At 39.7% G+C, this 13348-nt stretch overlaps 2 protein-coding genes across 4 annotated transcripts in view; one reads left to right on the forward strand and one right to left on the reverse strand.

The window, feature by feature from the left end:
* DNAJC24 (DnaJ heat shock protein family (Hsp40) member C24) overlaps positions 1-4262 on the reverse strand; it is a 59064-nt gene extending 54802 nt beyond the window's left edge. Inside the window, exon 1 of one of the 2 annotated variants that reach the window (XM_046637850.1) lies at positions 4011-4262. In XM_046637850.1, the coding sequence (XP_046493806.1) occupies positions 4011-4115 (105 nt within the window). In that variant the 5' untranslated portion in view covers positions 4116-4262. The remainder of the gene's footprint in view (positions 1-4010) is intronic. The other variant, XM_046637849.1, reaches the window with a different exon arrangement.
* A 15-nt stretch (positions 4263-4277) lies between these two features.
* The window catches only part of DCDC1 (doublecortin domain containing 1), a 427916-nt gene continuing 418845 nt past the window's right edge, over positions 4278-13348 (forward strand). For both annotated transcript variants that reach the window (XM_046637833.1, XM_046637832.1), the window contains exons 1-2: positions 4278-4376; positions 8036-8100. The gene's annotated coding sequence lies outside the window, so the exon portion shown is untranslated. The remainder of the gene's footprint in view (positions 4377-8035; positions 8101-13348) is intronic.

A 13348-nucleotide genomic window follows, 5' to 3' on the forward strand; every position in this document is an offset into this window, starting at 1 on the left:
CGATACGCTAGAAAAAGAAGAGCGGTAAGCAGAAGAATATAATAAAATTAAAAGCAGAAATCAAGTGAAGAGAAAGTGGACAAACAAAAAAATCCACAAACTAAAAAGCTGGTTCTTGGCAAAGATTAATAAAATGGATAAACCTTTAGCAAGACTGATCAGGAAAAAATAAACAGAAAACACAAACTGCCAACATAAAGAATGAAAAGAAAAACATAACTACACATCTTACAGCAATAAAAGGATAATAAGGAGATAGTATGAACATTATGAGAATAAATCAGACTTGTTAAATGAAATTTTAAAACTCTTGAAAAATACAATTCACCTACATTGACAAACAGGAAATAAAAAATTTGAATAGTCCTGTAATCTCCAAAAATGATTAAACTCATAATTATGAAATTTTACACAAAGAAAACTTCACGCCCAGATGACCTCCCCAGTAAATTCTATTAAATATTTAAATAAGAAATAGCAATCTTACACAAACTCTTTAGAGAAGAAAGAAAATGGAATCATTCCCCCATTATTTTATGAGGCCAGCATAACTGTGATACTAAATTTAGACATGGACATATAAGAAAAAAAATTACACCAATACATCATGAATCTAGACATTAAAATCCTTAACAAAAGAGAATCCTGCAACATAAGGAAAGCACAATACTTCATGAACAAGTGAGATTCATTATCCTAGTAACACAAAATAGATTTAACATAAGAAAAGTCAATGTAGGGGCCGCCCGGTGGCGCAGCAGTTAAGTTCGCACGTTCCGCTTAGGCAACCCGGGGTTCGCCGGTTTGGATCCCAGGTGCAGACAAGGCCGTGCTGTGGTAGGTGTCCCACATACAAAGCAGAGGAAGATGGGCACGGATGTTAGCTCAGGGCCAAGCTTCCTCAGCAAAAAAGAGGACTGGCAGTAGTTAGCTCAGAGCTAATCTTCCTCAAAAAAAAAAAAAAATCAATGTAATTCACAGATTAAAAGAGGAAAATTAACACATGCAAACTTCAATAAATGTTAAAAAAAATCTAAGAAAATTCAATACCCGTTCATGATAACTATGCTCAGCAGACTAGGAAGAATTTTCCTACCCTGATAAAGTGTATCTTAAAAAACATACGGCTAATGTTATATTTAACGGTAAAATACTGAAGGTTTCCCCCCAATACCAGCAACAAGGCAAGGGTATTTACTCCTACCACTTCAATTGAGCATCGTAACAGAAGCACATAACTAGTGCATTAAGGCAAGAAAAAGAAATAAAAGGCATACATATTAGAAAGAATTAAAACTCTATTTGCAAATGGCATAATTTTATTGGTAGAAAATTCTAAGGACTCTACAAAAACAGCTATGAGACAATTTAGAAGCAAATCTACCGAGATTGTGGGATACAAGATCAGTATATAAAAATAAACTATAGTTCTATATACCATCAATCAGCAACTGGAAAATGAACTTTTTTAGAAACATATGATTTACAATGGAATCAGAAATATTAAAAAACTAGAAATAAATTCAAAGAAAGATGTGTAATACTACACTGAAAATCTTAAAATATTTCTGAGAGAAATTATAGATGACAAGTAATGGACAGATATACTCAAGGATTAGAAGACTCAATATTGTTAAGATAGATGTATATTCAACACAGTCAATTCAAATTCAAGCAGGATTTTTTAAATAGAAATTTACAAGCTGATTCTAAATTTCTATGGATATGCAAAGAAACTAAAATAACCAAAATAAACCTGAAAAGAAAGAAAAAATTAGAGAACTTTATGTAACTTTGAAACTAACTATAACCCCACAGTAATCAAGACAGAGGCATTAGTAGAAGGATAGACAAATATACCAAAGAGAATACAGTCCCAAACAGACCCACATTGCCAAGACAATCCAAAGGAGAGAGGAAAATCTTTTCAATAAATGAGAAAGAACTGGATATTCATATAGAAAGAAAGACAAAAACACGACTTCCCATCTCACACCATACATGAAAATCATAGGTCTAATGGTAAAAGCAAACTATAAAGCTTCTAGAAGAAAATGTACAATATTCTCATGACCTTTTTAGAGAAAACGCAGAAAGCACTAACCAGAAAACAAAAATCTGATAAATTGTATTTTGTCAAAACAAAAAACTGCTCATCAAAAAACATCATTAAGAAAATGCGCTGCCAACTCATAGACTAGGACAAAATACACACCAGATCAAGAATATATTTAATTTTTTAAAAAGACAGAACAACAAAAATTATATAAATGGCTAATAATCACATTAAAAAGTGCTTAACATCATTAGTCATCAGAGAAACACAAAACCACAATGAGATATCACCACAAATTGTGCAGTGGTCCTCAATGGGATGGGAAGGTTGGCAATTTTGACCCCCAGGAGACATTTTTAGTTAGTAAGTGGCATCTAGAATGCTGCTAAACAACCTCCAACACACAGGACAGCCCCTCATATCAAAGAATTATCCCGCTCAAAATGTCAATGGCGGCAAAATTGAGAAAGCCCACAGCTGAAATCTAACACCACCAAATGCTGGTGAGGATGTGGAGCAACTGGAATGCTCTGATACGTTGCTAGAGGATGTGCAAAAGGGTCCATTCACTTTGGGTTTGACGGATGCTTGTTATACTAAGTACAAATGGCTTCTCACTGCCAAATCAGAGACGGACATGGCCAACGAGGCCCTGTGTGATCTAGGCCTAGCCTACTTCTGCAGCCTCCTGTCCCACTTAACTGAAGTATGAGAATGACCTGGTATTAAGAAATTTTTCAATAAAGTCTACTTGCTTTCACTCTCGGAAATCTTAAAAATTCTGAGATAAAAGAAACCTTAAAGCCATTTAGTCCAACGTAGTATCCAAAGAAGGGATATTAATACATTCCTGACAGCGCAATACCTACTGTCTCTCACAATAAACGCTAACAGTTACAGCAAAATCTCACAGATCTATTTGATAAAAACTAGAAAAACAACTGATGAATGTAAGTAACGGTCCTCCACTCTTTTTGCAAACTGAATTAACTGGAGACCACCAACACTGGCTTAAGAAACATACAATATAGGTTGAAAAAAAATAGTACAACAATTCAGAAAGATACTGTATATTGATAAATACCACAACTCATTTCACAGAAGAATGGAGTCTGGTGAAAAACAGCATATCAACGGCCTAAATTGGCACTATTCAATTGAAACATAATGAGAAGTATACATGCAAGCCACCTATGCAATGTTAAAAATAATAAAAAGCAGATGAAATCAATTTCTATAGTACATTTTATTATATATGCAAATACTTGTGCATATATCATGTAGAGAATATGAAAAGTAGCCCGTATATACAAAACTAGCCAGCACACACTATCAACATGTAATCCACATGAACAAGTTCTAGATTACCCTGTATCCTTGTTTTGCACGACGTTTCCGAGGTCCAATGTGCCTGTCACCTTTGTAGCCTATCTCTCCTTGGATGGTCCCACTGCAGCGCTCAACAGCCAGCGGGCGCTGGGGGCTCCTGGGCGGCTCACTGGTGCCACGCGGCGCACCTGCGAGCCCCGCACCTGGATGACGCCGCCCCGCCCTCCTCTCAGCACACCCGCGAGGCCCTCACCTGGACGCCAACGCCCCGGCCCCTGCGGCGCACCTGCGAGCCCCTCAACTGGACGCCGCCCCCCGCCCCCCGCAGCGCACCTGCGAGCCCCTCAGCTGGACGACCCTCGTCCCCCGGCGACGCACCTGCGAGCCCCTCACCTGGACGCCGCCGCCCCGCCCCCGGCGGCGCACCTGCGAGCCCCTCACCTGGACGCCGCCGTCCCGCCCCCGAGGCGGCCAAGGCGCTCATGCCGGCAGCGACGGCCAGGTCTCCGCTCCACCGCCGGGACGCGGACCCCGGCCCAGGGCGCCCCGCAGCCCCTCCGCGCTCGAGGCTCCGGTTCGCCCGTCACGTGGCGCGCGGCCCAGTACCCGCGCGGCGCGGACTCACCGTGCGCACGAGCCGCCGGTAGCGCCGCCGCAGCTCGGCCGCGCCCGCCGAGGGCCCCGCGCCCAGCGCGCCGTACGGGTCGGGAGGCGGGGCGCGCGCCGCCATCGCAGCGAAGGAGGCCCGGCGTCCGCGAGGCTCGAGTCTGTCGCAGCCCAAGGCCAGAGAGGTCAGCCGAGCGCCGGCCCACCCTGCGCCCCGGTTGCCCGCCGCCCACTCGGGCCGGCGTCTCCTTCCGCCGGAAGCCGGAGCGCGGACGTGGCCCCGTTTCTAGCCGAGCCGCAGTGGCCGAGGCACCGAGCGGAAGCACCGCCCCGCGCCGGACGCGGTCGCTATGGAAACCGGCGCCGCCCGCGAGGGCGCCGAGCAGTAAGTGGGGGCGCGGCGCGTTCGCGGGTCCCCGGTCCCCGGCCGCGCGTCCCCGCAGTGCCGCCTGTGCCGGCCGGGGGTCTCCTCCGTTCTCGCGTCTTTCCTAGAAAGGCTGTTCAGCCTAGCGACTTCTTTGGGACCGTAGCAGCCGGCTTGGACGTAAAGCCTTTCCCGGGCCTCCCTCGCTCGCTCCTGCTCCCCGAGCGGCGTGGGGGACGCTGCGCTCCGAGAGCTTAGGGTGGTTTTCACGGGGTCGCTGCTCAGATTTGTTTTCCATGTTCTTGTTTATCTTCTATCAAATCTCACTTTGAGAAACAGCTGAGATAAGCCTGAGCACGTTAAATGAAGTATTCTAATCTGGTGGATTATTTAAGGATGGAATGAATTTTAGAATAACAATGACACGGGAAAGTGAAAAAATCTAAAGCAAAAAGCATAGATTAGGTTCTCCAGAGGATTCTGTCGCGTTGAAAAGCGGACACCAAGAGCCCTAGACTAAGTCAGAGCCTCTGGTTGGAGTCCTGGTTCTGAAATACCCTGTGTGCGGCCCTAAGGAAATCCCTCAAGGGGCGGAGGTCAGGGTTGTCCTACATGGTGCGGTCAGAGTGACGCCCCGCCACCCACTCCCCTCCCGCCGCCTAGGCCTTCCCTGTGTGGATAGTCTCACGTCCTTCAGTTTTTATGCCGACAGCACTTTATTTTGATTTATGATTGAATCAGGGCATTCATTGTGTTCTCTCTTTTAGTCGTTTTTTGACCAAATTCTGAAAAGTCTAATCACAGTAACTCAATTTTCCCAATTCACAGTTTTATATTTGTATTTATTTATTTGGGATTGGAAAGTAAGAGATACACTGATTTTTTTCCCCAGCAAACCCTAAGTTTCTCTCATTGCATTTTGACATACTTTAGTTTGCGTCCCTAAAGCATACTTCAGTTTGCAACTTTTTCTTTTATCTCCCTAATGTCATTATTCCGCTGAAATGATCAATCATTCATTGATGTCATCCAATATCTAGTCCTTATTTACATTTCCGTAGTTGTCTCGGAAATGTCTTTGTATGGTTAGTTTGCTTGATCAGGGTCCAAAGTCTACACATTGCCTTTGGTTCTTCTGTCTCTTAAACATCTTTTTAGCTAGAGCAGTCCCACTTCTCCAATACTACCTTGTTTTTTTTCTCTTCCTGACATTGACTTGTTGAAAATCTAGATTAGTTGTCTTATAATCTGAATTTGTCTATGTATGCCAGAATAGACTTCTTAAAACATATTTTATATGAACTCCTCATTAATCTTCCTTTTTTTCAGTTTCTAGAGCAGTACTGTCCAATAGAAATAAAATGTAAGCCATAAATGCAAGCCACATATGTGATTTTAAATTTCCCAGTAGCCACATTAGGAAAGTAAATAGAAATAGGTGAAATGATGTATTTTATTTAACCGAATGTATCCAGAGTATGATCATTTCAAAATGTAATCAATATAAAAATTATTAAAGAGAGAGTTTACATTCTTTTTCATACTAAGTCTTCAAAATCTGGTGTGTATTTTACTTGTACAGCTCATCTCAATTTGGACTAGCCACATTTCAAGTGCTCACTAGCCACATCTCACTAGTGACTATGGTATTGAACAGGGCAGTTCTAGAGGAAAGTCCTAACTCCTTAACCTGGCATCCAGTTACCTCCCCAATACGGACCTTAGTTTTCCAGCCTCATCACCTATTACCTCCATACATGAAACATTTGAACAGTTGGATCTTTTCTTGGTACTTCATCCCTAATTTTGTTCAGATGGTTCCCCTGGCTTATAACACCCTAGCCCTTTGCTTCCACCTATCAGCTTTATCCCTCCTTTAAGACCCATCTCGTCCATCAAGCCTTTTATGATGGCCGGTCCTTAGAAACTACTTCCTCCTTTCAACTTTCGTAATGAGTCCTGTCTGTACTCCTCATTTGCACGTATCCTGTCCCACAGGGTATTGCTGCACACTTTAAATGCATGTTCTGATTCCCTAACTGAATTATAGGAGCCGTGAGGGCAGGAACACCTGTCAGAGAAACTGAGCACGAGCTATCTTGCTAGATTCTCTGGAATTCTAATGATGTGTATCTACAATAGGATTGTTTCTCACTATCTTATTTTAAGGTGGTAACTTATCCATTTCATATAAAGCTAATATAGCAGAAATATAAACTATGGAGTCAGATTGCATAGGTTTGAATCCGGCTCTGCCTCTTGATGGGTATGTGAACAGTTTACGTTAATCAATCTCTGTGCCGTGGTTTCTTCCCCTGTAAAATAGAAATAATCATAGTATCGCTCTCATAGGTTTGTTGTGAGGATTAAATGAGATAATACTGCCTGAAAGTAGTAAGTACTCAGTAAAGATTAGCTATTATTATTAATGTGAAATATTTGTTGCTCAGTTTTGACATATTTGAACATTAAGAATTTATAGCAGTACTTTAGGAATTTCCAAACGGAGCAAATGAAAGCCACAAACTATTGAGTTGAAAAAATGAAACCAAATTCAAACGTTTGTTGAACTATAGTTTAGTTTGCAGGATAAATTAAAAGCATGGGCAAAAATCTCTTAATTCCTTTGTCCTCAGCATCTAACATAAGCGAGGTAGGCATGCATTAAATAATTGACTTCAGCATGATTGATGGAGTGCTATATCAAGAGGTAGATATAGATATAGCAGGGGTCTAAAGACCCTTGGTGGTTGTGACAGCAGAAAATCACATTCTACTCAATGTCCACCACACATTAACAAATTCTTAATTTGAGTCGTATTGGTAAATTGTGCTTCCTATTGATGGATAATATTCACAATATACACAGTGTACTTCTGCTAATTATTTCTTAATACTAGGATTTCATTTACTTGGTTCTTTCTCCTGGTTTCACTGCCAACTCTTGTTTAATTTCCTTGATCTTGTGTATTTTATTTTTAGGTTTTCATGTCAGTGAACTAAGCTGTATTTGTTTTTAAGGACCACTGAATGTTATGGTTATGCTCTGGAATTAGATGGTAGCCCTAGAGCAACTTAGAGTCTACTGGGAAGGTAGAAAATGTACCAGGAATTAGTAGTGATGAGCTTTAAAAAATGCACAATGATGTAGTACGTGTATAGCTTTCACTCACTTATTCATTCAATCATCACATATTTATTGGGTGTTTACTGTGTCCCACACTTTGTTGCAAGAGACACAAGACGGTTGGCTGGAGCCCTCTAGAAAGCTTAGAGTTTATCTGGGTGGACAGACAATTACACAGGTGCCTGAAATAACTGGGAAGTGCTGTGCCAGAGGGAATACAGGTGCTGTGACAGTTAATGCCTCATAGTCGCACAAGTAGAATAAGGCAGATTGCTGGAATGACTGAGATCCTTGAGTCAAAGTGGGGCTACTCCAGGAAGATGTGGGGAAGAGTTAAGTTTTAAATAACACTTTGACAGAGGAGTGAGATGAATGCCTAGAATTGGAGAAACTTCTGTTTTTCTTTGTTTTCGGCAGATTATCATAAAACTTTAGACAATATCGAGAATCAGCTCTAATGAACAATCCTACCTCATCTTTTAGAAACGGTTTTTCATGTTTGCATTTTTTCCCTCACTGGTTGTCATCACTCTGTTCTCTTTTGTCTTTTCAGTGGTAACCATCAGTGACCCCTCACAGAGTGTGAGCAGGGCCGTGCACTGAGCAGGAGAGACCGAGGTAAATACTTGGTGCTGTCAGCACACCTGTTGCTGTGTTTTTCTGGTTTGTTTGTTTAACTCCAGTTGTGTCCTGTTCTTTCACGCTTGCTTCAGACCCCTTTGTGGTCTTTATCTTATCTGTTCCTTTATCTTATCGTTCCTGTCTTCCTAGCTTCCTCATATCTGATGTTTTAATCTTTCTGTGAACCTATTAAAGATACTGTATAGAATCCATCTTCTGTTTCTCCTTGGTAGCCATAATAAATTCCAACTTCTTATTCCCCCATTCACTTCTTTACCCCTTTCTCTTTGTTCTTGTGCCCACCTCTGGCTTTTCTGTGAGCTTTCCAGTTACCTCGAAATTTGAAACCTTTCAACGATCTCTTCCAACCCTGTGGTGATATGCATTTATATGCTATTTTTTTAAAAAAGCATTCTCCTTTACATTTTAGTTTTTAAACCTGAATTTTTTTTAAGTTTATTTTTTCTTTTGTCATGTAATTGACTCAGAAGAAAGGTTAATCTGAATGATCAAGGAGTGTTAATTTGTGGGTTAAAATGTGTTAAACAGTTGCTATAAAGTCTGTTTAAGTCAATTAGAGAGTATAATGAAGATGTTTCCAGAGTGTTAGGAAACCTTTTGAAGTTACCTAGAATTCACTCGTGTGTATCGACCGTGGCACCTGGCTAAACACGCTACTGCGTTAGGTTTGTAAACTGGTGTGTATTCCAATAGGGGTAAATCGGTCTGCATTTTGTAGGAAGTTTGACTTTATTACTAAGATTCTTATGTTTTAAGAAATAAATTCATGATTTAATTCATCCTTAGCAGAATGGAAAACGTAATCAATAACACTATCTTTGTTACTCTCATATTTTTTTTCTAAAATAAAATGCAGCTGGACTGTATGATCAACAAAACATTTCTGAGTGTTTGTTTATAAACACTCTTTGTTTTTAAAGCAAAATTAGTGTCATTATCGTAGGTTCCTTTAATACTAAGCACCTGATATAGAAAGGTAGCATTGATAAGGACATGTAAAATTTGATCTAGTCATTTAAAGAAATGATTTTTTTCCCCTCCAAAATTATTTGAAATAATATTATGAAACATTTTAGTGTTAGTTAAATCTTCAAAAATTTCAAAATAGTTAATGTTATTATGCAGAGTTTAATGTTGTTATGCTCAATTTCAATAGTTGAATATAATTTTTGTATAATGATAGCATTATGTAAGATGAATGAAGCGTTGCAAAGTCAACAATTCAAATCCATGGAAATATGAGGGTAAAAATCAAATTTTAAAATATATTCTTCACTTAGCATCAGGGTTAATATAATACTATTTTTTATGATTTTTGTCAGTTTACTAGTCATAAACACATTTAGCATTTCAGCTTCTTTTTGCAACCTTTCAGTTTAATTATTTAGAGACTGGTGAAAAACAAGTCTTATATGCTAAGGGGATTTCTGCAATGATGGATTAGATGCCAAAATAATGAAACCACGCAGCTTAAAAAATAAACTGAAGAATAGATGTTTCCTGATGAATTTCTACAAAAATATCATATTTTAAAAATATTTTAATCAATTCATGGTATTACTTTTTAACCTACCATAGAAGCACCATGAGTATAGTCTTCCGTAGCTCATTAGCAATTTATTTAATGAGTTTTTTGTGTGATAGATAGTTAATGTAACAGACAAATGACAGATTGTTTGCCTTTAATGATTTCCCTGTTTCAGGCCCATTACAAAGCAATTAGAAACCTGACAGCATTTTCACTCTGCATTACTGATCATCTAAAGTGATGAGGAATGAGAGGTGATGAATATTAATTGTATATTTTCATATGATTATCATAAATTATTACCTTGTCTGAGGTGCTGCAGGTGAACAGGAGCATTAGAGAAAGACAGTCAGATATATTAATTTGAAAGACTATGATTTTTTTAATCTTTGTAGTGTAAATCCTGATCTGTAATGTTAGTCTCTATGAATATTAAATGAATTATTTTTAGTTTCTATCTATATTGGGGTGACTTAAGTTTTTTTATTTCAGTACAAGAAAAGGAAAAATTATTCCATAGTACGTTGCACATATACATATTTAAGTTCAGAATTTTAAAAATCTAATTTGGAAAATAAGAGTGAATTTTGTTGATGTACATATAAATAATATTCAGATATATCAATACAGAGAAAAATATGCTTAGAAAAAAATCTTAGTCTTGGGTTAAAGACAGGTAATCCTGCAAAAGAAGAGGTAAGATAAGAAAATGTAACCAGATGTAAAGGGAGATTTTTTTCTGGGTCCTCTGTAACAGTTCTTTTGGTCTTAGTCCCCACTGTATCCTGCTTCTGCACTTTCTTGCCTCAGATCGGTGAGGCTAAGCCTTTGATCAGGACTCAAGTCCTGCTGTTACTTGCTTCCCAGCCTTGGACTTGGAGCAAAGGTGGTCCAGAAACTAGATAGCAGTCTTCAGTATAGGGAGAACTGACAAACTTAAAGCATTGAAATGGTAAGAAATGGATTTGGATCAATTTCACTGAAGTAAATTAATTTATATTTTGATATGTCTCTAATTGTAGATATTAGTTGGTGATCAATACATACTTAATGAATTGAGTTGAATTTCATAGCACTAATAAGACCATGTCTTGCTTCAGTCCAGCTTTTGGGCCTTTTTCTGTGCTTGGCTCTGTGGCACACCATCTCCTGGAGAGGCAAGGCATCCTAGATCCATCTTTATTTATGAATGTCATACGCTATATGATAATGTGATTATAAATCAATAAAAGCATATTTTTTTCATGCTTCTTAGAAATCACTCTCCTTATTTTATATATATTAAAAGTAAAAGTGCCAGGTCCCCACAAATGAATTCTGATGTTCTGGAAAGTTGAGGAGAGCCATCTGAAATTCATTACATATTTACTCAGGGAAAAGTCAGATGCCATAGTGATAAAGGCAGATTATCAGTGAAAAGGATCAAGACCCTAGCCTTTAGTAGTCCAACTTAATATTTTTACTGGCTAAGCTTTCCCAATATATTCTTCTTTATGTCTGATGACCTGTCAGGATTTGTTTCACGGGGACCTCCTCCATCTGTAGAGCAGGTCTAGCAGGCACACTCTACAGAATCAGGATGGTGACTCCCAGTGCCCTCCACTCCTTTCTACTGGTGTCCTTTATTTTAGTCTTGCTCTAGACTTTAAGTTGATCCTTTCTATGGCCCCACCAATTCTCCTTTTCTTCTCTTTCCACTTCTAACATAACCAGCCAACATAGCTACTTGACTTTTGGGCAGATTACCCCATTCTTTTGTTACAGGAATGGTTTGGAAATCTTACATATTTTTCCCATGACAGAGAACAGCTACTCATACCTTAGTTCATAGCAACCTGGGCTGTCCAACCATGACACTGTTAGCAAATCAACAGCTGAGGAAACCAACATTCCTAAGTCGTAAATTGTGAATAACTGCATCTTCTCTGATGACAAGGAGACTCTGGAACACATTCCATCACATCTAAAATTTTTTTCTTAGATAGTGCAGGCTGCTGACCTAAATAGAAAAATGAAGATTCACGTTTATCAGGGCCAGCCCTGTGGCCTAGTGGTTAAGTTTGGTGCCTTCTGTGGTGGTCCAGGTTTTGTTCCTGGGCGTGGATCTATACCACTCTTTGGTGGCCATGCTGTGGCAGTGACCCACATACAAAATAGAGGAAGATTGGCATGGATGTTAGCTCGGGGCAAATCTTCCTCAGCAAAAAAAGAAGAAAAAAAGAAGACTAATGTTTATGCTTAACAAGCACTTTCACACATTATGTGTTTTCTCATTTGATCTATATAACAATCCTATAAAGTAGGTAAGGCAGATGCTGTTGTTACACATAAGGAAATAAGACTGGGAAGGGACAGAGGCAAAATTCAGACTCAAGTCAGCTGGCTCCACATCTTTTGTATTTTCTGTTACACCACCTTAGCTCCCATGTGTGAAAACTCTTCTACTAAATGGCTGAAATTTTAGAGATAGAGGAACTTTAGAGTTACGTCATTCTACCATTCCTCCACATCTATTTTTAGACAGAGAAAACAAACCCCAGGAAGTTTAGGATTTACTCCAGGTCTGGCCCAAAACCTAAGATCAGAACTTCAGAACTTCTTGGCCCAGTTCCATTATCTTTCCATTACAATGCCCTGCCTTCATGTCTCCTGAGCTACAAAACTATTTTCTTTAGTTTTATTTTCTTCAGTTATTAAAATAAGTAAATTATTGATTGTAGTCTTGTCTTGGTAAATTTAAGTATTTTTCCTTTGTTCTTACTGTTTTTTAGTTATAAAATGAAGGGAGTTGTATCTGGCGAAATTCTTTCATAATGTAGATATCTCCACAAAACCTTCTGGAATGTCCTAGGTAAGAGTGAAAGAAAAGGATGCAACTGCCTTGTGTTGGGAGCAGGAGGGAGAGGTTGGTGGCAGTTCCGTGCCCCGACTTGCTCCTCGGTGCCCTAATATGAATAACGCCCGATGGGCACTCTTCCCTCTCCAGTTTGGAAGCATCCATGATTGATGGTTTCCACAGTAAACCAACAATTCAGTGACCAAATTTTTTTCTAAGACACGTAATTTATTATTTTAAATAGTAACAGAGGTTGGGAAAATTCTCCACGTCCACTAGGCAGCTCAGTTCAACACAATGTTGGCTCTTGTCTGGATTGCCTGATCAGACCAAACATTAGACTTCCCTTCCTGGTGGGGCCTCTTTCCTCCCCAGCTGAGCTTCTGACACCCTGTGCTCAGCCCACAGTCTCATGACAGAGGCTTCTTACATCATCTCCCTTCTCTAAGCAGATAAAGCTATTCTTCATACACTTCAATTTCGAGTGTTTCTGTGAGCGCTTATATTTAAACACCACTTTGTTACTTCTCGCTTTCTCTAGTCATAGACGATCCTTTTCATTCATTCACCAAGCGTTACCTCTTTCGCTCTCAAAATTTCTACCTGAAGTGGGTTTATATCCTGTCCCAGTGCAGCACGACTTAGTTAAAGCAACAAGTCATTTGAGATCCTTAGGGAAAAGAAAGGTCACCGAGTTGGAAAGAAAACTAAGGAAATAAATTTTTTAGGTTTTGGAGATCTCAGGGGTCTCATGTGACGGAGCTACAGCGTGAAGTAGGCCGCGATTCCCTACTAGGCGTTAGCAGGGGCGTTGACTCAGTTCTGAAGCCGGTCCTCAAGAGAGAGGAGTTGGGTTAACA

The sequence above is a fragment of the Equus quagga genome, chromosome 14 (genome assembly GCF_021613505.1).
Source record: "Equus quagga isolate Etosha38 chromosome 14, UCLA_HA_Equagga_1.0, whole genome shotgun sequence".
NCBI classification, from domain to species: Eukaryota; Metazoa; Chordata; class Mammalia; order Perissodactyla; family Equidae; genus Equus; species Equus quagga.